This window comes from Rhododendron vialii, chromosome 7a (genome assembly GCF_030253575.1).
Source record: "Rhododendron vialii isolate Sample 1 chromosome 7a, ASM3025357v1".
Lineage (NCBI taxonomy): Eukaryota > Viridiplantae > Streptophyta > Magnoliopsida > Ericales > Ericaceae > Rhododendron > Rhododendron vialii.
In genome coordinates, this window is record NC_080563.1 from 9,531,402 (window position 1) to 9,557,115 (window position 25,714).

General features: G+C 37.6%; 1 protein-coding gene and 1 pseudogene across 2 annotated transcripts; both read right to left on the reverse strand.

Annotated features, from left to right (window-relative positions):
* Positions 1-5,470: 5,470 nt before the first annotated feature.
* Positions 5,471-9,264, reverse strand: LOC131333051 (short-chain dehydrogenase TIC 32 A, chloroplastic-like). 2 transcript variants are annotated; one of them, XM_058367366.1, is made up of 8 exons: positions 8,870-9,264; positions 7,979-8,210; positions 7,717-7,796; positions 7,171-7,327; positions 6,862-6,943; positions 6,325-6,412; positions 6,167-6,213; positions 5,471-5,863 (listed from the first exon to the last, which is right to left on the reverse strand). In XM_058367366.1, the coding sequence occupies exons 1-8, from the start codon at positions 9,012-9,014 to the stop codon at positions 5,681-5,683; spliced, it is 1,014 nt and encodes a 337-aa protein (XP_058223349.1). In that variant the 5' UTR covers positions 9,015-9,264; the 3' UTR covers positions 5,471-5,680. The 2 variants fall into 2 exon arrangements, with proteins under 2 accessions (XP_058223349.1, XP_058223350.1); XM_058367367.1 differs by having other exon boundaries at positions 5,471-5,859; positions 8,870-9,261.
* A 7,522-nt stretch (positions 9,265-16,786) lies between these two features.
* On the reverse strand, positions 16,787-22,201 carry LOC131334030 (probable trehalase; annotated as a pseudogene).
* Between the last annotated feature and the right edge of the window lie 3,513 nt (positions 22,202-25,714).

Here is a 25,714-nt window from a genome sequence, read left to right on the forward strand (position 1 = left end):
AAAAAATTCCATCTTCTATGTAGCACTTCTTGCAAGTTTAATAGAAGCGGGCAAAATCCATTTGAGTCTTGGAGGTGCCCTAAGGATCCGGGGGTGCTGTAGTGTACACCCATGTAGTATACATACGTGTAAGGCAAAACACGGTCGTCGATCTCTTCAATCAATGGTTCCTGTTTTGCACTATAAGTGAACTACACCGGGGTGCACTACAGCACCTCCAGTTCCCTATTATTATGTACCAGTTTTCCGGCAAATTTTCGCACATTAAAATCGCGTAGGAATCTTTAGAAGATTTTCAAGGGATTTAATGATTAACAAACGCACTGAATTAAACACTGTTACAAAATTTGGTGTAGAGAAGTTGAGTTAATTTTTTTTTTTTTAACGACAAAAGAGTCAGAGTTTACAGTTTCTATATGGCATACCACAAAGGAATTGTACGTAGTGCACTACTAGTAAGCAAGAGAATCAAAAAGAGATTATTTACTCCTACTAACCGTTCGAGCTAATCGTAAGTAACGAATTGTTGTCTGTAACTTCGGTTCATTGATTAATAAAATTTCTTCTTTCATTGATAAAAAAAACGGATTGTTGTCCAAGTGTAGATTTGAGGCCCCATGCCATGTTCGGTTGTGGGTTTGAAAAAATTTTGGATTTAATTTTTGGGTAATCGGTGAGAAGTGAAAATAGGTTAATAATTGAGAATAGAGGTAATGAGTGGAAAGAGATAGATAGAGAAATGAGATTAATGATTGGATATAGGGGTAATGAGTAGAGAGAGAAATGAAAATGATTGAAAATATAAGTAATGAATTTTTTCCAAACCCATAACCGAACAAAGACAAAATAAACAACTAGGGGTACTTTATCATCATTTTATAGACACTAGGTGCACCTTCGTGCACAGCACGAATGCATGACCGTCGAAGGGAACAAGTTTTGATTTAGGCTAGATATATCTTGTTTGTAATTTTAGAGCCGAAAGCAATAGAAGAGTACGAAAATAGCTAGGAAGATATATTGCATAGATAGATGAAAGCAGCAAAAGCATTAGATGATTTACATACAGACCACATAGAGTGTAGTTTATTTATAGACGTTGAAGGAGCATAACACCAGTAAAGCTCGCAGTAGTCATAAATAGCAGTAGTCATATTAAACCACTCCTTCCTCTCCTGCAAGCTCTTCATCTGCTCTTTGTCTTGAGAAACATTGATGCGTTTGCAGCTCCAAAAGAATTCATTTTCATGTGCTCTATTTATGAGTAAAACAATACAATCATCAAACCCTAGATGCGTTTCTTGTCCTCCTACCTTAACCAACCATGTTTAAGTTTTAAAAAAACGATTTCAATCTAGGACTAATGCCTTGCACAATGGTAATAATTTTAACGTAAGTAGCAATTGCATTCACGTACTTAAACTTGTAAGCAAGTCGAATTTTGCACTATCATGTAATTATCTTTGCTAACATTTCAAAGTCGAGCCCTAAATGAGTTAGTATTAAAGAAGCTCTTTAGGACTATGATTATGCTGAGCATTTGTACTATCCAATGGAGCCCTTTCACCAAAAATTATCTTAAATTTTTACCCCATTAGACCTATTCTCAAATATAAAATACTCAACATGTAAATGAAAGAGGTGGAGTGAAGTAGAACATGACAAACAACATAGCATACAATACCCCAACTAATCTGCTCATGACCCATGGATGGACTGCAATTGCGATGACATAAATGTTTATTTGGTAGGCAGTAATTCGAAAGTGAAGTTTTTTTTCTTGTTGGCCAAATCATAAGTACTACCTTACATCCTTGGGAAAAATATTTTCTGAATTCGTTGTGTGTTTAACATGTGATCTAACATTGAGTCCATCTTTCTGATGCAATAAATATTGCCAAATAAGGTCATCTTAAGCAATTCTATATGGTAGCCAAATCCTACTCGTAAAATGGATGAACAAAAACTACAATTATTCCGATAAATATCTCCGCATTTACATTTTAAATCCAAATTCTTATGTATTTAATTATTAAATAATTACTACACAAACTACGATTATTTCGATAAATTTACTAATCGCACAATTCTACACCTATACATGAATTTCAGTACCACAATCCACCATAACTTATCATTTACGAAAGAACTAAACCATCCAATTTAATGCAGAGCCTGCCAAGAACTTTTCAATACAAATAGGACTAAAAGTTAATGAAAACAGGACTAAACATTAATTAATAAATTAAATTCAGGTCACCATCTACATCAAAAATTAAGATTTGGTACTATTTCCATTAAAATGCAGATTAAGATTTCGGGTTTCTGGAAAACTACCTTAAACGCGATTCTAAGCTTGGGTAAGTGTTGCACGATGTTCGTAGGTCGCTGTGGTGATTCTGAAATCTCGAGGCGGCGTCCGGCGGGGCCCGCAGCGGCGGCGTGGGTGTGAAACCCACTGTACGCGGCTGTTTTTCTTTTTTTAAAAACGCTGATGGAGTGAGGGAGTTGCAGTGGTGGGGTTTTGAGGTGGGTGCGGTAGTGGTGGCGTCAGGTCAACACCCTGACGGAGTGAGGGAGTTGTGGGGGTGGGGTTTCGAGTTGGGTGCAGTAGTGGTGGTGGCAGTTCGGTGGAGAGCCGAAGGACGGAGGAGACGGTGGTGAGGCCGAGAGGAGGAGATGACGGGTGGTAGAGTTCGGTGGTGTGGGGAGAGAAAGGTCGTGGTGCCGTGGAGGAGGAGAGGAGAGGAGGGCGTTTTGGGTGGTCTTGGACCAGAGGTGATCGTGGAGGCGAGGAGGGGCATTGGGCCGGAGGTGATCCTGTAGGCGGGGAGGGGCATTATTGGAAAATAGCATGCCTTGGGCAATTGGTAAAATGGACGAAATCAAAGGGCAAAATTGTCCCAATTGAAAAATGGCATCCCTCACACTGGTTCTTATTATTTAGGAGGAGGAGATATTGTACTTGTATACGTCCACAGACCAAAGACTTTGACCCAATAAAATTCCACCAAAGACTTCATGCCAATGAAGACTCTCTCAGTCTCTGTCTTTTTTCGTTTTTTTCTTTTTAGAAAAAAGAAGAAATTCTAGGAACACTAAAGTCTATTTCATGGTTTGAAAGCAAACGATGCTCTTGGAGTGTACATGTGAGGACCCTAATAAAAACAATGAGAAAATTACTTACGGGTTTAGAAAATCAATACTTAATTGTCACTAAGGATGAACTCAATTTTTATTTACCTCCAAGTATAACCTCACGATGAAGATTACCCTTTTACCCTTTACTAAATACAACCACCTCCTCCCACCTTCACCCCACAACCACCACCACCTTCGGCCGGCGACCACAAATTCGTAGTGCTTTTTCTAGCGACTTTCACAAAATTTGCAATGCTTTTTCCGACGACTTTCACAAAATTCGCAGTGCATTTTTCGGCGACTTTTACAAATTCGCAGTGCTTTTTCCGGCTACTTTCACAAATTCGCAGTGCTTTTCCAGCGTGTAGAAACCCGTATTTATTTTACCAATGTTAATGTTTTATAAGTAGATGTTTCCCAGTCTTGTTGATCCTGCGCGTAGCTCTAAATGAGCTTTATGATTACCTTGAAAGGCTTAACAAGGGCTTTATAAGCAAGATCTAGACAAAAACAAAGAATTCATGCCAGATATGAAGTCCATATATTTTGATGACTTTTGTTTGTCGTCCTTCCTCCATCTTGATCTGAGCTCAAAGTTTCCCGAAAGAGAATAGATTAGAAGGTCCTCAGAGACGCCTAGGTTTAATTTCAAGGTCGACCCTAGTAGAAGAAAGAAACTAGAGTTGAACGTACCTTGCATCGCAATTCATCTTTCCTTTTTGCATGCGTAGGTCAAGTGGAGTGTTGTCCCCTGGTAACAAGCGGGACTGGTCCATATAAATGGTAATGCATGTAATGCTGAGGGCAATACTACTTGGATGTACCCTGTCGGCAATATGCATACCTTTTTTTCATAAGAAAAGTGTATGGCTAGAAATGATTGGAACTTCATTGAACATGTATATAAGAAAGAAAAAGAAAACCCACTTGAGAAAGGAAGAAAAAAAGTACAAAACCCCACGCAACTCAAAGAAGTTATCCAATTCAGACAGCAGATAATGGTGGAACAGCTATAAAGAGGGTTACAAACAACATGATATGCATGCATGTGCTCATGCAAATGACCACCCCAAGAAGAAGTTGCACTTGGGTTTTCACAACTCTGCCATTGAGAGAGACAACAAAACTCTCTTTATTTCACAAAAAAAAATCATTCCATTCTGAAGATTAGAAGAACCCCTTGCAGAATATCCACAAGGGGGGGGGGGGGGGGGGGGGAAATTACCACTTCACTCACCTAGCTAGTTTATGTACTCCCCTCATCTCTACTCCTTGGCTGGCTACGATGGCCGGCTATGACTAAATTAATCTATTTAGTTCAGTGAGCTAGCTAGGAGGAACCAAGACAATTAATTAACGAAAACAATAATGCTACGTACATACACAAAGATTTGCCACAACCAGCCATAATTAACTACGTACTGAGTCGACTCACATGGCTTTATTCAGAAATAGAATGATCGAGCAGATAAGACAGCAAGTGAACAAACAATGATAACCAAGGTTCATGTTGATGAAAATTTTTAGACTTCAAGTACTCCATACGAACCATAATTTTAATTCCATTAGTATAATTAATTTTATGTCTTTTAAAGAGACACCTATTTAATGCACTTTAATTTAAATCATAATGTACTTACTACAAGAATAATCCTTCTACCCAAAAATTGGATATTTTCTTAAAACTACAAAGATCATGGTTTTGACTTTTCCTAATGGACATAAATTTTGAGTCATCCCGAAATAAAATGATGGGGCTGCATTATGTGACGAGCGATTAATTACTTAATTAAAGTGCATCTTTGAGATTTTCACGTGATCTTGAGGTAACCATAGAGTCAAAATGGAGAAATAAATAAGTTGATCATGAAAATAAATTGATTTTTTCTCCCACCCATGTTAATTTTCCCTTTCCCTTTCCCTGGCGCACATTAGTAGACCCCACATCAAAACGCAAAGATGCTCCTCAAAAACTCGAGACACCCACATGGCTAGATACCAGATAGCCACACCCCATGTTGTTCTAACTCATTTACTATTATTGTTTCTAAAAAACAAAAGGGTTTAATTTCAAATTATATGCATGCACCGGAAAGATTAGATGTATTGGTAATTAATTGGAAAAGTTTAATTAGCACCGCCAACCCAGACTCCCCGTTCTGCTAAGGAAAATAAGTACTTATTTTCTGAATTAGATGTGATATGTATTGTGAGAAAACGACATGTCTCGTAAAGAAAAAAATACAATAAGTACTTACAAAATAAAAATCTTCTTAACAGAACAGGGCCTAATTAGTAGAAAAATAATACAGTATATCTACGAAATAGCAAAACCATATATAAGATACTAAATATAATCATACATTTTGTAATCACACTTCAAAACTTGTACAATATACTACTGTAGTATATATTGACAAAAAGCTCTATACGCGACTGTCTCTATTTACTAATCTCTCTCCTCTTTCAGCAACCTCTATTTCTCATATACTCTTCAACTACACGCAACACGCTTCAGTACTAGCTGTAGTATGCAGTTTCAGTCAAAAACTGCTTCCGAGTATCGGGAAACCATGAGCTCGGAGGCGGACCACAACCTCCCGGCTTCGAACGAGTTGGATCCCAATTTAGATGTTGAAGCTTCGTTGCAATCCGCAAAGTACTTTCCGCTCACGTTCAAAAGCCTTGGATGGGTAGCAACGTAGCAACTCGTCGCAGCTGCCTGAAACGAAATTGTCATTTCGTTAGAACAAGATGTATTTACAAGTACTCAAGTAGCCAACAATATATGTAAACGTGCGTGCATTTGGATATTTTTCGCGGTCTAAGTGCGGCAGTTTTGTCAATAATTTGTTTAGCAAAGCTCCTGATTTTCTTAAGCTAATTAATAATTTCCAAAAGTTAGAAAATGATTCTTAAAATTTCTTTTGAATCTTTTCTAATGTTTTCTAACTTATTCATTCTAATAATCAAGTATTAGTAAATATGTCAGACACTTGTTGAGTGGTTTAATGAGAAAAAGTACCTGGGGAATTCTTTTCAAGAGCTTGGAAGCCAAGAAGAAAACCAAATCTGCATATAATAATTATCATATAATCTTGATGATCAAGAGACAAAACTCTCAACTATTTTCCTTGCACAATGCACACATACAATAAATGAACGTACGTATACTTCAAATACCTGTAATGAAGCCTTCGCGATCTCTGGTGAGTCTGGTCCTAACGATCCCCGGATGAACACAATTCACAGTCACGTTTGCTTCCATCTCCTGCGCGCAAATATTCCAAAAAAAAAAAAGCATGCACCATTAACCCTAGAACTGTAAACTTCTGAGAAAACAACAATTTTTTTTTTCCTTCTCCGCGCGCCCATAATTTTGTTTCACAACCGAAAGCCAATCTATCATTCGGATTAGAAAATAAAATATATGTGTGAATAGTTATCGCATTTATTTGTATCAATTTTAAAACCTCAATTTAAAATATTATCATGTCATCCAAAAAATTCAGAATATTTAATCAAAATGTAACACAAGTTTTTTATAATCGAATAAAATGGAACAGGGATGGTGCTATGTGGGTCGCACAACACCTTGCTGCGCACCCTTCGAGCCGTCTATTTGGCAATTCAACGGTTCAGATCTCATCTTGACACCATGAAACATCCGGGCTGTGCACCACCCACGAAACAAACAATTTCAATAATGCTAGAACGTACCTTGAGTCTCTGAGCGAGTTCCTTGGTGTGCAAAACGTTAGCCAGCTTCGAGAGAGCATATGCACGTGTAGCATCGTAACCGCTGCGGAGGAGGACCCGACACAAAAATTTCAGAATTCAAGGTCAAACAAACAAACAAAAAAAAAAGCCAAATTAATTTCATTTGAGAATCCAAAAGTCAATTTTCCGCTTTATCATCTACATTTAATTTCGAAATCAGAGCACCCGATTTCCTAAGATTTCTCTATGCCTTATTGGATTCGTACAAGATTTCTACAATCAATTCGCATTGTCGTTTCTCTTTCTCACCATTTATTTCTGGTAATCATCCCGAGATCACGAATTACGTCCCCGGCGAACCACCCGTGAATGCTCGACGAAACGTTCACTATCCGCCCCTGGACGCCGGTGGCCCTTGCCGTTTCCATCATCTTCTTCAGTAATAACTTCGTCAACAAAAAGTGACCTATAAAAATTACAAACACGAACATCTTACTTTTTAAATACGCAAATCTGCTCTAACTTATTTATTGTTACTTGTTTTCATCTCATTGTTATAGTACGAATTTTTCGTTTGTTTTGCATTAAATAAATTTTTGTTCATCTCATTAATAAAGTAAGAAAAGTCTAAAACTATGAATGAAACTTGGAAAAAAAATTCAAAAACAAAAGTGATACAAGACATTGTCTGTGAACCTTGTGAACTTCTAGTCATGATTTCGTACTTTTTTTAAATTACTCGTCGAAACAATTCAAATAATTCTTTGGAAAAATTAATGCAAACCTAACAAGAATTGGAAAGAAAAAAAAGACAACCGGAGATATAGGACGTTGCGTACATAAAATGAAATTTACCTAAGTAATTGGTTGCAAAGGTCATCTCTATTCCGTCATCGGAGATAGCATGCCCATGCGAAAATTTTCCGGCGTTGTTTCTGAAACCAAATCAAAGAAGCAAATTAACGTAAAATCAAGAGAAGTTCAACTCATTTTTTATTGTGCGAATCTAACTATTCTAATAATACTAATTTTTGAGAATAAAAATGAAAAAATAAAATATCCCATGCATATATATCTACTCAGAATTGTATAAAACGACTGGAATTTGGGATTTTACATGAGGAGATTGAGGGGTAAATGGAGAGACTCGAACTCCGCAACGAAGCTTCGAACGGAGCTAAGAGAACTGAGGTCAAGAGCCATGAGAAAAATCTCGGTGTCCGGAAACTCCGATACGATACGGGCTTTGGCGTCCTCCGCAGCTTTGAGGCTCCGAGCCGGAAGGATCAGCCTAGCGCCGCGCTTGGCCAACACACGTGCCGTCTCGGCTCCGATCCCTGACGTGGCACCTGGTTTTGAGACACACGATCAAACAAGCACGTGGGCAAGACAAAAATCAAGTCTCGATAGTGTCATTTGTTTGCACAAACAAAAAATGATTTTGGTTTGATTCAATAGAAAATCGATTATTTTACATTATCAGTTCTCAATTTCTTTATAACAAATAAGCACGACTGTTGAGGTAACAAAATAATTTATGTACTTTAACTGTATTAAACTAGAATCATCTCAATATACAGATATAAATATATTGAAAAACAAAAACTATAAGCTATAATAATTACACATTTCGATAAAAATGTCTATTAAGCTAGCTTTTCTTGGATCAAAATTCTGGCTCCGCCACTAATTACGCTCCTCAGTTGGCGTAGTGGTTGTGTAGCACTGTTAATGTACTGTGAGATTACTTACACGAGTTTGATACCTATTGTGATTGGTTGAGATGGTGTTAAGGTAAAAATTGGTTCTTCTATCATAGGGGAAAAAAAAAGATGAATATATTATTATCCATTAAAGTCTTAAGGCGGTTCTTTTTTGTAGGCTTGATTTGTGAATTTATTTTTTATTTCTAAGAAAACAATCATCAGCTTATCATAAGTTTCGAATCAAATCCAATCAAGTGCGCATGTGGGCCGTGCATGTGGAGTGGAGTAATCTGGTTGGTTACCTGTGATGATGGCGGTGACGGAGCTCAGATCGGGGCAGCACTCCGTAACTTGCTCGGCCGTCGACTTGGAGCCGTATCCACTCGGTCCGATCGACCCGATCAGGTACTTCACCGTCTCGAGCATTTCGGCCGAATAACTCATCATCGTTTTCTTCTATGGCCTGTTTTTAAATGCACTTTTCTGTTTTGACTTGTTTCTGCGTTCTTGACTACGGCTACGCCTGCTACAAAACAGACTACGAACGAGAGAAAATGGGCAGGCGTGGTTTCTTTTCAGGCTTTGCAGGCGGCTCATCCGTCTGCATTCATTTTAGAGAGAGAGAGAGAGAGAGAGAGAGAGAGAGAGAGAGAGAGAGTTGGGGTTTTGGTTGGTGGTGGTCTGGTTAGGAGCTGACGAATCGGAGTGGATGTGAGAGGAGAGATTTATATAATGGTTGGATTATAAAGGTGTGGGAGGATTACATATTTGTCATTAATTGATTACGATTAATTAATTATACTCTCCCAAACTTGATTATAAAAAATCGTTTCGTATAAACAAATGTTTGATTCCCAATGCGAAAACAAATAGACATTGATTAAGGGTACGGTTGGTAAACAATCCGATCGAGCACTGGATTATTTAAGTTTGTTTGATCATTAAAGAAGGTTTAATTAAAAGTTCTCATATTTATTTTGTTAATGAAACGAAACGATGTTGTGCGAGTTTTAATTAAGTCGGTCATGGCTCACGAGCCTAACTTGACTAACTTGCATTTTTTAAAAATTACTCGTATAAGCTGCTCAAGCTGAAATATTAGCTTGTTCAAGCATTGACAAATTTAAATTGTTCCGTTTAGTTTTTTTTATAATAAACCAGTCACAAATAAACTTTTAAGGAGATGAGCTCAAATTTAAATAATTTTGTTGGTTTAAAATGTTGGTGCTTGAGTTAAAACCAAAAAACTAAGGAAGCCACCGACGGTAGGACCGACAGACATGCGAGGCCCACTCTGAATCCGCATGAATGATTCAAACCGTTCAATAATTTTTATAAAAAAATTGATTGAGCCTACACATATCAGATTGAACTGATTTTCTATGGGTCCACTCGATTTTTTTTAAAATATTGAATGACTTGGATCATTTGTGCAGGGTCCGAAGTGAACCCGTGGCGGTTGGTTTCCACCGTCGGTGGCTCTTGTCGGTTTCCGCAGCCGAATTGAGTTAAAACTCTATGGTTATTTTTATAGTTGTATATACTGTGTATGGAGTACTACTTGTCTTTGAGCTCACACAGGAAGACCGTGTGTAAAAAGTGAAAAGGTCAAGAATGTGGAGGGTTCTATTGTCAAAGAATCTCACGTGAGGGTTAAAAATTGCAGAGAATCAGTCAAATCCTACTGCCTCGAATATGTAACGTCTTCTCATGATAAACAACGAACCGTTCTATGCGTCTGCGATGCATGTGAGGAATCAACTACTGTATGTCTGTATATGATCCCGCAAAAGTAATCGGAAGCGTTTATTAATTTTAAAATAATTTTTCAAGTTCTTCTATAGTCAATAATTTTAAAATAATTTTAAACTCCTACTCCTTCCGTTCCATAAATTTTGGCATTTTAAGAATACGTGTCATTTTTAAATTGCATGTATCTTTCAATCCATAAATTTTTAGGTGAATTTTTGAACTTTGTTTAATAAAACAAATTAAAATCTTATCAAACAAAATCCATATTACTTATAAAAAAAATATTACGAATTAAAAAATAAAAATAATTTTTTTATAAAGCTAGAATAGTAAAAGTGCCACCTTTATGGGACGGACAGAGTATATTCATGTGGAAATTGGAATCTTCCATTAATCTATGTTTCTATTTCCCATAAATTTGTGAATAAAAGAAGAGTTATGATAATATATCCCCAAGGGCGCTGAATAACTTTTCTTAAAAAAGCGGTCAAGTCTTCCCCCATTCAGGCCTCCACTTTCCCATCTTTCATTCTTTTTGCTTGTAAGGTTGCAAAGTATTGAAAAAGGCTTCTATTTCCTTTAATCATGATGAAATTTGACTGTACACTTCAATCATAAGTCAGAAAGTGTTTATTGGATTGATGATAGATCCTTTGTAATCTAGTGATCACTTGGTATGGACCTTATACCGCTTTTTTGATAATCGTATGTTCAGATCAGATTGTGCCTACATCGAGTAATTATGGAACACTAAAATTAACAATCGGGTAAACTTTCAGTGGTCCAATCGTATATTGTTACCAAGTCTTATTACACCCCTATAATATATCGATCTTTGCCAACCCACAAAAATTATGAAAAGAGTGCTTAAAATTGAGATTATGAACATATTCCTATACATGTAACGCATTATCCATCCATATCACATTACTTTCTAGGTAATTTTTCTTGGTAAAAAGTCTGGACATATAATACTTTGACCTTAGTAAAGATGAAAAGAAAAATGTTGCCAGAAGAGGAAGGAAGAACATGACAAGTTTAAGGCACGTTCGGTGTAGCCCTCTGCAATAGTGGCTATGACCTCTGCAATAGTGGCTATGAAAAAGAGTTGGCACTTGGTGGGGCCTTTTTTTGCATGAGCCAAAAAAGGTTGATAAAGAAAGGAAGCAAGAAGCCATGAAATGGAAAAATTATTCTATGCCTTGAGACATCGTCCCATGTTGTTTCAGACCTCTTTTCGATCATATATTTTTGTAGGGTTCGAGACTAAGTGCAAGAATTTCACAACAATGTGTGATGGGAAAAGACTTGGAACACCGCCATGTAATGCCCAAAGGGCACTGAAATAATCCCTCAAATTTCCATCTTTTCAAAGTGCTCTACTTCTTAATCAGCTTCCTAATTGCCTCCCTGCTGGGACCCCGCTTCACTACATCATGATATTCCTCTCACCACTACTCCATATTTTGCAACCTTTTTGTTTTATCAAGCGGAAGGGCTGATTAACTTAATTTTGTTGAGATGCGCATAAATTGATCCGAACACCTGAGTTATTAAAGAAACTTGATTTGGTCACCCCAATTAAGTGTTGGAGCCTCCTCACCACCCACGTCCAAAGATTTTAATAACCTCCCATATGGTTTAAGCTCTTTACTTTCATAATTAGGTTCACTTTACATGTTCTTTGTTGTAGTGTAGAAGCTAGAATGGGGGTGATATTATTGCCAATGCCATCCAATGAGGGTGGAGATCATCAAGTCTCTCTGTAGGGGACTAGGCTCATTTTCAGTTTGAAAATGTCTAGTGTTGTCCAGTTTTGAATGATTGAGGGGCTGCTAAGAATGATCGAGATCTCGGGTGCACAACAATGATCAAGATCGCTTATCTCAAAGCTATTGGGTGAAATATCAATCACACCATAAATCAACTAAATCGATCATATAATCGATAAGTTTATGAAATAGATGAGTAGCTGGTGGGATTTAAAGTTGAACGGTCTATTCTTTTCCGCACAACCGTAAGTTGTTCATCAACTATTTATCAATATCTGATTGAGTTGATTTTTTACACGATCGATCTTTTATACAAGAGATATTACTCAATGCTCCTCCTTATTTTTGCAAGCCCGGGATGGGAGAAAGATCCTCGATCTCTAATTCCTTAGGAGACTACACTGCCCAGTTTAGCCTATTTGTGAGCTCTTTCTCAACCCATTTCAATCATTAAGACCCTTTACATTTTTAAGTCTTATCAAAAATATCAATCACTCCAAAAACTACATCGATCGGATATTATTCAAAATGCTCTTGGAAAACATCTATGTTGCAGAAATTGTTGTGTAAATATTAGTCTTCCGGCGTTAGAATCATTGCTTTTCGAGACTATAAGAACAATAGAAGGCTATATTATCATGAGATTAGGCCATGAATTATATCTAATAGCTGCACATGCTGAGGATTTTGACTTGAAAATAGATTCCACCCAGCGAAATGCTCGAGGCTGTACGTGACCCCCTGACCCCCCCTTGGCAATTTCCAATACATTTGTTTTTGGTTGAACCGAATTTTGACTTTGAATTATAATCTCATCTAACCTTTTTTTACTCTCTAATTATTTTCTAGCCTCCCACTAAGCCAGAAACAGAGGAAAAAGGATAGAGGAGGAGGTGATCGGCAATAACAATCTTCTCTAAGCGTGACAATAAAGACTCAAACCCGCAATGAATTCCATGAAAGACCAATCACCGATAAGCTTATACCGATCCACCGAAGACTGGTGCCGAGTTGCCAGTGCTCGATATGGACCTTATTGAGGAAATGAATCCCACATTGCTTGGGAGTGGAATGGGTGATCACTTAATAACATATGGGACCTCTTCACTCATTGCCAATTGGCTTTGAGATGGATATAAAGTTTCTATATGGTATCAGAGCGGGGCCCGTTCCACCCCACATTTTAAAAATTAACAATCCACACCCCACGATGACAGACCAGCAAAAAGGCTGCACGATGATAGGACCCAAAAGTGGCCACACGTGACAGACCTCAAACGCGGCTGCACGTGAGGGGGGATATTGAGGAAATGAATCCCACATTGCTTGGGAGTGGAATGGGTGATCACTTAATAACATATGGGACATCTTCACTCATTGCCAATTGGCTTTGAGATGGATATAAAGTTTCTATAGACCTCTCTATAAATTTTTTTTTTCTAGCCTCCCACTAAGCCAGAAACAGAGGGAAAAAGTGGTTCTTTCCTATCCCTCATGGTTCACGCCAAAACTTTTTCTTGTTCTCTTTGTCCCGTGGGATATCTTGAGAATGACACCTTAAAGTACACTTTTAATTCAATATTAACTAAAGTACCTTTTGATCTTAGCATACTGTACCTCGAGTAGTGAGTGATTATGTAGCCAATTTGACAAAAGTCCAACATGGATTATGATATTAAGCAAAAAAAGTCTTTGTTATTAGTTGTGATCCATTGCTTAGACTTGTATTGTAAGCCATGAAATTTAATGGGTTGTTCAATATCTTAATGAACGGCCCCGATAGGAGCGGTCTCATTCAGTCTAAAACATGAGCCGAAAAGGATCCATTTCCAATTGTGAAAGAGCAAATGGGAGATTTTTCTTCTGCTAATGTTCATGTCCACATTTGTTCGACTCCACTAGAATTAGACACGCATGTTTTGATGTCATATGCCATAAAAGGCTTGAATTGTTGCTTATTACTAATCGATCTTAAGAGAAACAGTACATCTTAGTCCGATTAGTAGTTTCAGAACCAAAGGCTGAAATAACATTTCCTCAGATTCACCCTGCCAAAAGTCACTTTCACATGGATTTGTCTGATATATATATGGATATATACAACCCGCTTTTGTTAATCACATCCGGGTCCCCGTTACACTCTCTCCCACGCCACATTTGATATAACTTTTTTGTTAGCCAACTCTGTTTGACTAATATGATGATGCCTTGAGCAGAGCAAATCCCATCAGACTATTATCTCACATTATAGTATGCCTGCATATGCTCCAGCTCTCTTGCCACTCGCTCTTTTTCCAATCTAAATGAACCAAAAAAAACTAGAGCCCACCTATGGGTACACCAAATATATACCATACGGCGTGAGACCCATTTCACTATTTCAGAGTTCCATACTAATGACCGGGTCGTTCAATTTGCTTAAAGCTTTATTTCAGGGGTGCTTGCAAAGACTTAGTTCATTCAGATATCGGCAAGGACTTAATTGATTCATTTAATTTTTGTCCTTGTGAATTCAAAGGCGAAATTCAATAAGCCCTTTTCAGTATCCAAATAAGCTGATTTTTATAGAGACTCTTAAAAATAAGTTTTAAACAAATTGAATGGATCCAATCATTTGCATGGGATTCTGAGATGAGTGCTGCTATTGGTACATATAATATGTACATACAATGTACATATAGATTTTGTGGGGCCCAATTCGGATCTCACAAAGATGATCCGAACTGCTCATTATTTTTAAAACATCTTTTTATGGAGCCCTGTAAAAAATCAGCTCAACCTGATATCGGTAAGAATTTTTTTTGAATTTGTAGGGGCGAAACTAAGCAGTTAAGTAGTTTCGCCTCCACAAATTAAGAAAAAATCCTTACCAATATCGGGTTGTGCTGATTTTTTACAGGGCTCCATAAAAAAATGTTTTAAAAATAATGGGTGGTTTAAATCATCTTTATGGGACCCGAGGTGGGCTCCATAAAATTGATATGTACATAATATGTACATTTCATATGTACCCCTAGCATTTTTGTTCTGGAATAGGTCTCGCACAATCTGGTGTACATTTGGTATTATGCACACCAAATGATGTACCCATAGTTTGTTTTTTAAATGATGAAAAAAAAATAGTTTTTTTTTTTTTTAAATCTATGGGTGCACCATTTTTATTATTATCGAAAGCACACCTAGATGGTGTCATTTCTTAGTCCTACATTACTCAATGATTGCAACCCTTTTTCGTGGGAACCACTCCGAATCTTGCTAGGGCCCCTCCTCTCTAAAGTTAGTTGATACAGGTTCCAAATCTCTAAAATTAAATTTGGTTTTGGTAAGACTAATCATCTTTCCACCCCCCTTGATTTGAATATTGTTCTCTGGATGATCATGGGATTACAATTGCTTAACATTTTGTTAACTGGTTTCTTATGGTTTAAGGTTGTCAACTTCTTTCCATTAAATATCATACTATTACTAAACCACCTTCAGAAAATTATCCATTAATTCGCCGCTACATAAATGGATTTTGGACTTCCAATAGCGATATCTACCTAAGAATCGATTCGAGATATGATCGTCCATCATTTCATGAATGGATTTTCGACTTCCAATAGTGAAAACTACTTATGTGACGTCCGATACTAACCTATATATGATCCTTCCACCGATACAAATACATATCATGACACTGCGTTTTGCAACCCTGATTCCAACTAAATTTGTGTTTCCTAATCAGTTAGACTTCCAAAACCACAAGGCATCAAAGTTTGGAATCTAGTTGATGCCGAGTGATCATTTCTCTGTACCTATATGGCTATGCAATTTTCTTATTTAGTCCATAATTGAGCATTTTGGACTGTTTCATATCATTGGCATGAATTGACCACCACACTTCATGCTAATCCCTCCTAAACATTAGGCTTTTTTTTGGGTTAAAGGGTGGTTTAAAGGATCTGTTAATGCCCCACCACCAGCACACCCACTAAGTAGGGCCCCTAAATCATATGGTGGATCTCGTGTGATGTCATTCATCCACAAAACTAGCATAAGAGTTTGAAATCAGGCTTATGTGCAACATCTTCTGCACTTTGTTATTGTTAAGCTTTTGTTCATCTTAATTTATCTATATGGTGTTGACTAAAAGTCTAGATTAAACTATTAAGTATGATCAGAATACTAACTCTGTTGGCTTAATCTGGAAAATCATCGCATGCGGTGACGGAGCAGGTATTAATGTATGCTTTTAGTAAAAATACGAAGAGAAAGGTTACGTGTAACTTCAGGCCTTTCTCATGAGCATTGCGTTTTCTGGTTGAGAAATACAAAATAAATAAAGTCAGGCTTTGTTCTGGAATTTGTTATTTGTTAAAACGAAAATAAAGGCTTGATTCAATAGTCACGTTTTCACCTCTGATTAGTGCAATGTTCTAGCAAATTCCTGTGGTCTTCTATCAGTTGTCATTACCCAGGAAAATTCATGAAGATGATGCAAAAAGTAGAAACTTAAAAGCCAAGAGGCCTTTGGCTCATCGGCATCAGAGGTGCACTTAGGTGCTAGGAGTAAGGAGGTTACGGGTTCAACTCCTCTAACTTGCTAATTTAACTATTCTACAATACTAACTTTGGCCAAGAAAAAAAAAACAAGTACAAACTTAAATGGTTGTCGTCGAGCGAAACGGTTAATGGATAGAAGTGACCAAAAAAAAAAAAAACACTCAGATTTTAATTTTTCCTTTCAGCAGCAAAAATGAGCTTGAAGACATTGAGATGCTATATAAATACAAATACACACACACACACACACTCCCAAAGATCAATCTACAATGCATCAGCCCTCTTTCTTGGGGCAGCAGCCAGAACCTGGTATATAACTAAATTCAATTTTCCAGGCAGCTTTTGAAATTACTTCTTTTATGGTAAAACTAGTACATATAATCCTAGGAATGAAAGAAGGAATGAGTTAATATTTACTTGCTCACTGGCAATATATATTCAGGTCTTGAGGCCATCCGAACTCCTCCAAGAATGCCAATACAACTCCATTCGACCACCCGAATCCTGTCTGCATAGCAGGCACATGAGAAACAGGTAAGTTACCTAGCAGTGTTACAAACATATGACCATGTTTCTTGATCAAAATACTAAGTAACGTGGAAAAGAACATGGTATATTTTAGAGAGACGTAATATCTATGATATGACATTAACGTATCCATATCTATTTAAAAAGAACAATATTCATCAAGTAGCCAGTTTCCACACACACACGGAAAAAAAAAAAAACTATTAGCCAGTTCGATACTATGATTTAATTCTTGGACATGAAATTGCAGTGATGTGATATAGTCCTCACCTGGGGATTATATTCACCACCACCGCCAAATTCTCCACATTTTTCAACATCATATTTTTCATGCATTGCACCCGATTTCTTGTAAGCAACGTAGTTGGTTTTGATCCACCTGACAGCAATGTCTTCAGCCAAGGATCTTGCGTCCTTTGATCCAGACCTCACCAAGCCTTCAACAATCAGGTGCTGAAGTGGGGCCCAACCATTCGGAAAGTCCCTGTGCAAAACATCATTGGTACGTCACATGAAACAGGTAGGAAGCATGATAGAATCTGGCTTCATCTCTTCTGCTCAAATTTGTCAAAAACTACAATCTGTTCAAGGTATCGAAAGGGTCAATTACCATTGTTGTCCAGTGTTGGTTAAAGAAGTTGCGATCCCAGCAGCTCGGAGTAGACCTGACCTTCGAAAACTTTGCATAACTTTCTCCACCAATGTTCCATCTTCATATATTTCAACAGCAACATTCTCTTAATAACTCATCAAGATGAGAATAACCGTACTAAAGGTTTAAAGCAGCTTAAAGTTTTTTTCCATAGCCGAAACTCTGCCTTTCAGCCTTTGTAATTCTTGGTTTGTTTGAAAGACCAAAATTGAACCTGCGTAGTGTTGGGCCATAGTCAACAAAATCCAGTAACTTGGGTTTGACTACATGGATCCACTTCCGCAAGTTGATTCATTTTGCAACTCAAGTTTAAGGCAATAAATTCCGTGTTACTCCTTGCGTTCGCCCTACGTTAGAATTAACAGGAGCTACTATTACTAGTGTTAGATTTCCTCAGCAAGGATTCGAAAGGAGCCTGGTTCACGATGATTTCAAAGTCCAATTTTATGAACCAGACGTAAGAACTACCAAGCTCGAGATTGTGCAGGCCCAATGAAATTGAAAATCACAAATGCATGACAGAACACAAAACATCAAGAGGACCGATATTTGAAAAAGTTCAGTGCTCACAGTTGAAGTCCTGGCCAACCTTTACCACCAAATGGGTTAAGGAATGGCAAACTTCAAACAAAGCCCAATGCTTTTTATGATTTTTTTGGGTGGGAGTTCTCTAGGCTCCTTATACCTTTGGTATTCTAGTTATACCTATATCTAGAGTTTCAAGCCTACAATGAGGCTCGTTTCTCTCCCTTCACAATGACATCAACGAAATTGAGCTCAATCGCAACCATACAAGCTCAGCTTGTTAATAGCCTTTTAAACGAATCACGTCTTGGATATTAAGCGTCCAATACCTGAGTTGAACAATTCAATCCACAAAGGAATGAAGTTTGAAGCAAATACATTCCGATTCTGGTTGGAGGCCTCCCATGCGTAACCATCCTCCTGAAAGCATCAACATGTGAAAATTAGAAAAGTGGTAACGCCTTTTAACTTCATAACTGGTACTATTGCATAGATATCGCACGAGACACCAACCTTGCATGTAGTTCTGTCACTAAGCCAGTAATCGAGCCATTGTCCCATCTCTTCATTCCAGAAGATAGCGTTCATTGCCCGTTTTCTTGCTTGAGCTGCTTCGATGAAGTGTGCAGCAGTTGTACTGTCTCCAATAACATTCGCCAAGAAGGCTATGTCAAGTTCCATCTGACACAAGGTTCCAGAATCACATTACATGAATTTCTGAGTTCCAACAAAGCCTTTTCTAACCGGACTTTTCAATCAAACCTTGAGGATGAAAGAATTTAAATCCACAGGTATAATTGATGTTGTAGCCAATGTTGTGAGATCAGATGCATCCCTGCAAAGAAACAAGAAATCAAGCAAATCCTGTACTATAGAATGTAGATTACTAGATTATACAATTGTCTTTCCAAATGATTGAGACAAACACTCCCAAATGGAAAAAAGAGAAAAGACTACCTCATCCATCTTGTGCTAAAATCCCACCCAGTTTCAGCAGCTGAAGCCAGTTCACGGTAAAGATGTCGTTTCTCGGAATCATTCATAAGCTTGGAAGCAGTTTCCTTGTCCTAAAAACGCATTACACTTTTTAATCTCAAACTTCAAAATTTTTGTCATGAACCATTCAAATGACACCAATTAAACATATAGTTCTTCCTTAGACTAATAGGCCAGAGAGGATATACAATGGTCGAAGATTCAGGCCTTGGTTCGTTCCACATTGCATAATACCGACTTAAAGTGTGGTTGTGTCCTTGAGCATCACGAACCACCACTCTGTGTACTCCTGCAACAGCGTAAGCCAATGCAAATCGAACCAATTACTTAACTTACATATGCTAGCATTGGGCAACAAACCAATTAATTAGAATGATATCACGAAACAAATTCATACACAAAGACTATATTCTTAATACCTGAATTCCAGAAGTCGTGTTCTTTTACCAAGGCCGGAAGAAACTCCTTCGCGAGGTCCATGTCACCAGTCCTAATGTAGATATCATGCACCATTGAACTCAAGAGTGGAGGTTGGCTGAAAAATCTCGACAAACTAGTCCATTAATAATATCTAAGACAAGAGAATAGAACTATATTACTTCAGAATGTACGTGAAACAGAAAATGTTCCGAGGGAATTACCTCCTGCTAGAGTAATATGTTCTAGCACCGTTAAGAACAAATCCAAATTCATTCGCAAGGTAAACTAGATTAGACACAATCCCTTTTGCAGTCTCGTACATTTTACTTGCTAACAACCCCCTGTGCGACAAATTGATTATGGTGTGAACAAGATGCTTGAGAGGAACAACATCGTTAAATGAAAACTAGAAAGAAAGTAACTAAAAACTCGTACAAATAATGAATTTAAACTACGCAATTCAGAAATAAAACCCACATGGTCACAAGTATAATGCATTAACTAACCACCTAGTAGATCATATAACCAAGCATCGGTGATCGGATATGGTAACTATTGCTCTATAAAATTTGTAGATTGTAATCCACTCAAAAAGTATTGCTAATTAATAAGATAATTCACTGATGCAATCCTTGGATTCAATGAGTCCTATCTATGATATAACCAAATCATCAACCCTAGTAGGTAATTAACCATGATTTTATACATAATCACTAGGGAAATACTTAGTTAAGAACAAATAGTATCTTCCTACAAAACCTGCAATAACTTGTACTGCATAAAATATCTGAAGTTTCCACACCTTTTTTTGCGAGGAAACCGTAAAAGGTTATCCCCTTTCGTCGTGAAGGGTAATTCTTTGAGCGGAAATAATACTCACACAACCGTTGTCTCACACAACCGTTGTGTATGTTGTGTAACAAATTCTAACCGTTCAGATGCGTTTGAACGTTCTAGATTTTACAAAAACTCTTCCAATGAAAAGTTGAACTCTTCCAAAGAAAAGTTTGAACGAATCTTGACAATTTATTACAACAATGGACGGATGGAGATTGGTTGTATTTGATGTTTTGCACAACCGTTGTGCATGTAGCATCTTTGTTCAATCAAATTGCGAAATATAGTTTTTTTTTTTTTTTTTTTGGGTAAATGTTAGGTCAAGAATATCAATCTGGTACGCCCTTTTGTGATTATTCTTATGCCTTGTCAAGATGGAGACAAAATAATCTAGCTAAGGTGACCAATAACATAGAAAGTTAAACGTGTACCGTTCCCCTTTTTTGGGTACATTGAATTATATAACTTCGACCTAACTTCTCTACGTTATAAACTTAGAAGTCCTCGCATCTCGGCTGCATATCACGATAATAAATTATGCAAATTTATGAAAAATTACTTTTTCCGGTATCTTACGGGTCAAATTTGACCCTTTAAATTTTCCAAATTACTCATGTCCACGGAAAATTACTCATGTCTGCAAAAAATTACTTTCGCCACAAAGAGTTACTCTTGGCCGCCGAGAATTACTCCTGGCCACGAAAAATTACTCTGGCCGCCAATAGTTACTCTTAGCCACGAAGAACTACTTCTGGCCGCATAGAATTACACCTAGCCACGAATATCTACTCCAGGCCGCGCCCAAGGATGAACAGTTGAAAAAGATAATTCCTATGTCATAAACCAAACAGAAAAATCAAGACTCACCTTATAACCCAGTACGAATCCCAGTAATAAACCTCCCTAAACCTAGACCCTGGTATCATAGCCGGCTGCGGCAGGGCAATCAGAGTATGCTTTTCCGGCGACTCCAAAACTCCGCCGGCGGCACAAGCTCTTCCACAGCAAATGCACCTCCAAAGCCCACTCCCTCACCTCCGGATTCTCCACCGCCGGCAAAAACCCCTCCGGCTCCGGCGAGAAGTCCACCGGCTCTGTGTACACCAAATCATCCTCTGCTCCGTTCAAGAAGCTCTGCATGAAAAAATCCAAATCGGTAAACGACACCGTCCCGTTCTCGTCCCTTGGAAGCCCGTTAAAAGCGGCTTGGGCCGTGGAGAGGTTCGATTTCAGTGACAAGTCCACGTAGAGTTTTGGGTCGAAGTTTTTTGGGCCTAAGGTTTTGAGTGCAGTTTCTTGAAGTTGTTCGAGAAAGGTGAGTAATGGGTTTGTGGGGGCTACCGGGCCTGAGTCCGTTGGTAGGCAAGCTGGATGAGTTTGTGAGGTAGTGGTCATGGCTGTGAATAGGAAGAGGAGGAGAAGAAGAAGAAGAAGAAGAGGAGGAGGAAGAGGGGCGGGGAGAGAGAGAGAGAGAGAGAGAGAGAGAGTTGGGGATTATGGGTCAGACATGTTTTGATTGGTGGAATGAATTGTCATGTGTGAATTTCGAAGAAGACGAGGAAGTGCAGAGGAAGCCGACAAGGATTTGGATTCGATTTGGCGTTTTTCTTACGAAAAGTAGTAGAGGTTGTTCACTTTTTGAAAAAGTTTACTTTTTGAAAAAGAAGATACTCCCGTTAATTTTTTAGAGAAATGATATTGACATTTCAAAAATTGATTGAGACACTTTAAAAATAAAAAAAAATGACTTTGAAATTACATTGATTTTAGAGTTGATACATCAATTTTTGGAGTGCCAATATCAGTTCTCAAATTTTAAGATCAAAAATTATGTGTTTACGCAAATAATTTTCCTACGAATATGGATTTTGTTTGATAGATATTATTGAGATCTTTTAAACGGTGCAAAAAAAATTGAAAAATTTATTTTTTATTTTCGTTATATTTGAATTTGAAATTACTTTCTTGTTTAAAAAAAAAAAAATTTGTAGAGAGAGCGGAATGGGATCATACTGTGCTCCGTTTACACGCATGCAAATCTACGACTCTATATGCGTATGAACAAACTTCAAGTGTGTTTAGGTCTTTTGAGTTTAAGTATATTCTTTCCGCCTTAGCTTGAATTCATGCGGTTTTCATCACTCATTGTAGGCTCAATTGTGCATTTTCTTTTATAATCTGAATCATTTATCTTGTAAAACCTGTAGAGTAATACATTTATGCTAAAAATCATAGTTCTGAATACCGTTTCGGACAGGGTACCGGTTTTCCTACTGGTACGGTACGTACCGGTACCGGTCAGGTACCGGGTACCGTTTCGGATTTACCGCAACTACAATATATATAATAATTATAATTCAAAAAATTCCCCCATACCATGCAATTTATCATAAAACACATATGTATTTGCCTTTTGTCCCACATTGCCTTATTACAAAACTCTTTTCCATCTTAAATGACTTTGCACACTAGTGAACTTGTGAATGAAGATCCAAGAAGAGGTCTCGCGCGCTCAGGAAAATGGGCCGTGGCCAAAGGCAATTTGGAAAAACTGATTCGGAAATCAATTAATCGGGTGCGCATCACGGGTTATTCGCGCGCAGGGGGGGTGCAAATTCGGGATTTGAGCCTTGCGCACGTACTATGATTAAGCCCACGTTTTGCTAAAATTCTGAAACCGGCAACTTTTTTTTATTATAAACGTTCCAGAATAAGCGTTCCAAAAAAAAAAAACCAAAATTTTTTTTTAAAGCGTTCCAGAAAACGGAAACAAAAAAAAAACCAAAATTTTTTTTGTATAGCGTTCCAGAAAACAGAAAAAAAAAAAAAAAAAAAAAAACAGCAAAATTCCAGACGGAATTTCCGGTATCTGTTTTCCGGCCGGTATTTCCCGAAACGGCCGGTACCGACCGGTATTTGATCCGGAACGGTATTGGGGTGTTAGGGTACCGGTTTTCTTCAAATCCGGTACGTACCGGCCGGTACCGGCCGGTACGGAACGGGATTGACAACTATGCTAAAAATCATGTTTATCGAATATCGATACATACATCAAAAATTGAATTTTAATTCATAAAATAGACGGTCATAAATAGTTTAACATTGAACTTATTTACCATCAATTTTATAAACTAAAATTTAATTTTTTATATACCTATATATGTCCGATAAAGTTAATATTTTGTGAAGTTATACTACTCTGTAAGCTCTACAAAATAAACAGTTGAGATTAATGCAATATACGCATGGTGGAACCCATTGATGATGGGAGAAAACTTGGGATTTTAAACCTAATGTGGATAGATTTTAAACTCTTTTTTTTATAAAGCGACAGAATGTTCAACTTTAATTTCCGTCTGACCAAAACCAAAAAAAAAAAAAAGAATGTTCAACTTCCCCATGTTAGACTCCCCAAACAAGTACAGTAAAAATTTTATATGCAACGGTCACTTGTAGGGGTTTGGATCTCTCCCGTTCTATTTTGTACCGGAGAAGACCGTTCACATTTGAATCGTTCATTGGCATATTTAATGGTTTAGATTTATCATCAATTCTTAATGGAAATAATTAACCCTGTCCTGTAAAAATTGACAAGCAAATCCAAATAAAAGTTGACAAGCAAATCCAAATCACTGAATGTAGCAAATGGCCAGTCTAAACTCTAAACCATGATTGTAGCAAATGGACAAATGTAAACCGCTCATTTTACAAACTCAAATTCCTCTCAATCTTACACCATTCCCTCTTTATTATATCTCTCTATTCTCTTATTATAAAATATACTATTAGAGTGAGACAAAGAGAGGGGGTAGAGAGAGAATGAGGGAGTGATAGAGAGGAGATAGAGAAAGAATAATATTTTAATAAATTGATGATGAATAGTTCTTCTGTATCTTTGCCGATCCATGGGAGCCAAATGTATTTTACCTATGTAGTAGTAGGCCTCCTTTTTAGAGCAAGTACACCAATACTTAGGTAAATTACATGGTGAATAGTTCACTATTCTAATTTAACTATCAACTTTTTCTTTCACAACTACACCAACACTATTTATTTTACCTATTATCTATTAAAATATTATTTTTCTTCATTTTTCCTTTTCTTTTGTTCTTCTTCCTCATTCCATTTTTGGGTTTGAAGCTAGCACAATCCGAGCCCGATTCTCCAGCCCTCCTCCAACCAGTCTCCCAAACACCAACACCCCCCCCCCCCCCCCCCCTCTCGCTCTCTCTCTCTCTCTCAAATTCACCCAAGAATTAGAATCCCACAAGTGTAGTCCTCGGGGAGGAGTTAATTGAGTTCAAGCAACAAATTGAACAATTTCTACAAATCGAAAGAGATGGTATCACATTAATCGGAAGGGCCGAAGGGCCCATGATAACCGCATAATGCTTTCACTGTTGTGTTCATCTGAGACACCCTTCACAACCTCTGCAACTTCCAACCTTTGCAACTTCCCTCTCACAGCCAGAGATGGTATCGCGATTGGACCAGGGTAAGTCTCCGCTGCCAAAGAAGGCGGCGACTGAGTTGAAGAAGTTGCCCCATCTTGGCTTCCATTGCCTCTTTCCCTTCTCTTATGCTTCGTTAATTATTGTGATGCCGGGATGACAGTGGCGTTTGCGGAGGTGGAAGCAATGGAGGAGAAGGGGCGGATTCCGTAGAAGAGAGAGAGAGATGAAACATTAAAATAATGGGTACCTTCTGAACAGTGGTTAGGTAGATTAAGCGAACCACTGTAAAGAAATGGACTATAGCTTGCTGTTTACCTATTCTGGTGCAGATGGAAATTTATCACTTTAGTTAGCTAAAATAGCTTTAAAGGTTGTTTAACTATGCTGATAAACTTGCTCTTAGGTCTAAGAGTAAGTTTATCGGTGAATAGGTATACTATCTTATGAATAGTTCACAATTCTACTTTAGTTATCAACTTTTTTTTTTCATAATTACACCAATATTATCTATTTTATCTAACACTAATTAAAATATACATTTTTTCACTCTTTTTATATTAGTAGTTTTTTTCCCTAATGAGGGAGGAGAGAGAGAAAGAAACAATAATAAAAAAAGAGTGTAAATAGTGCTTAGGTAAAAATGGCTAAGTCCTGTTCATAAATATA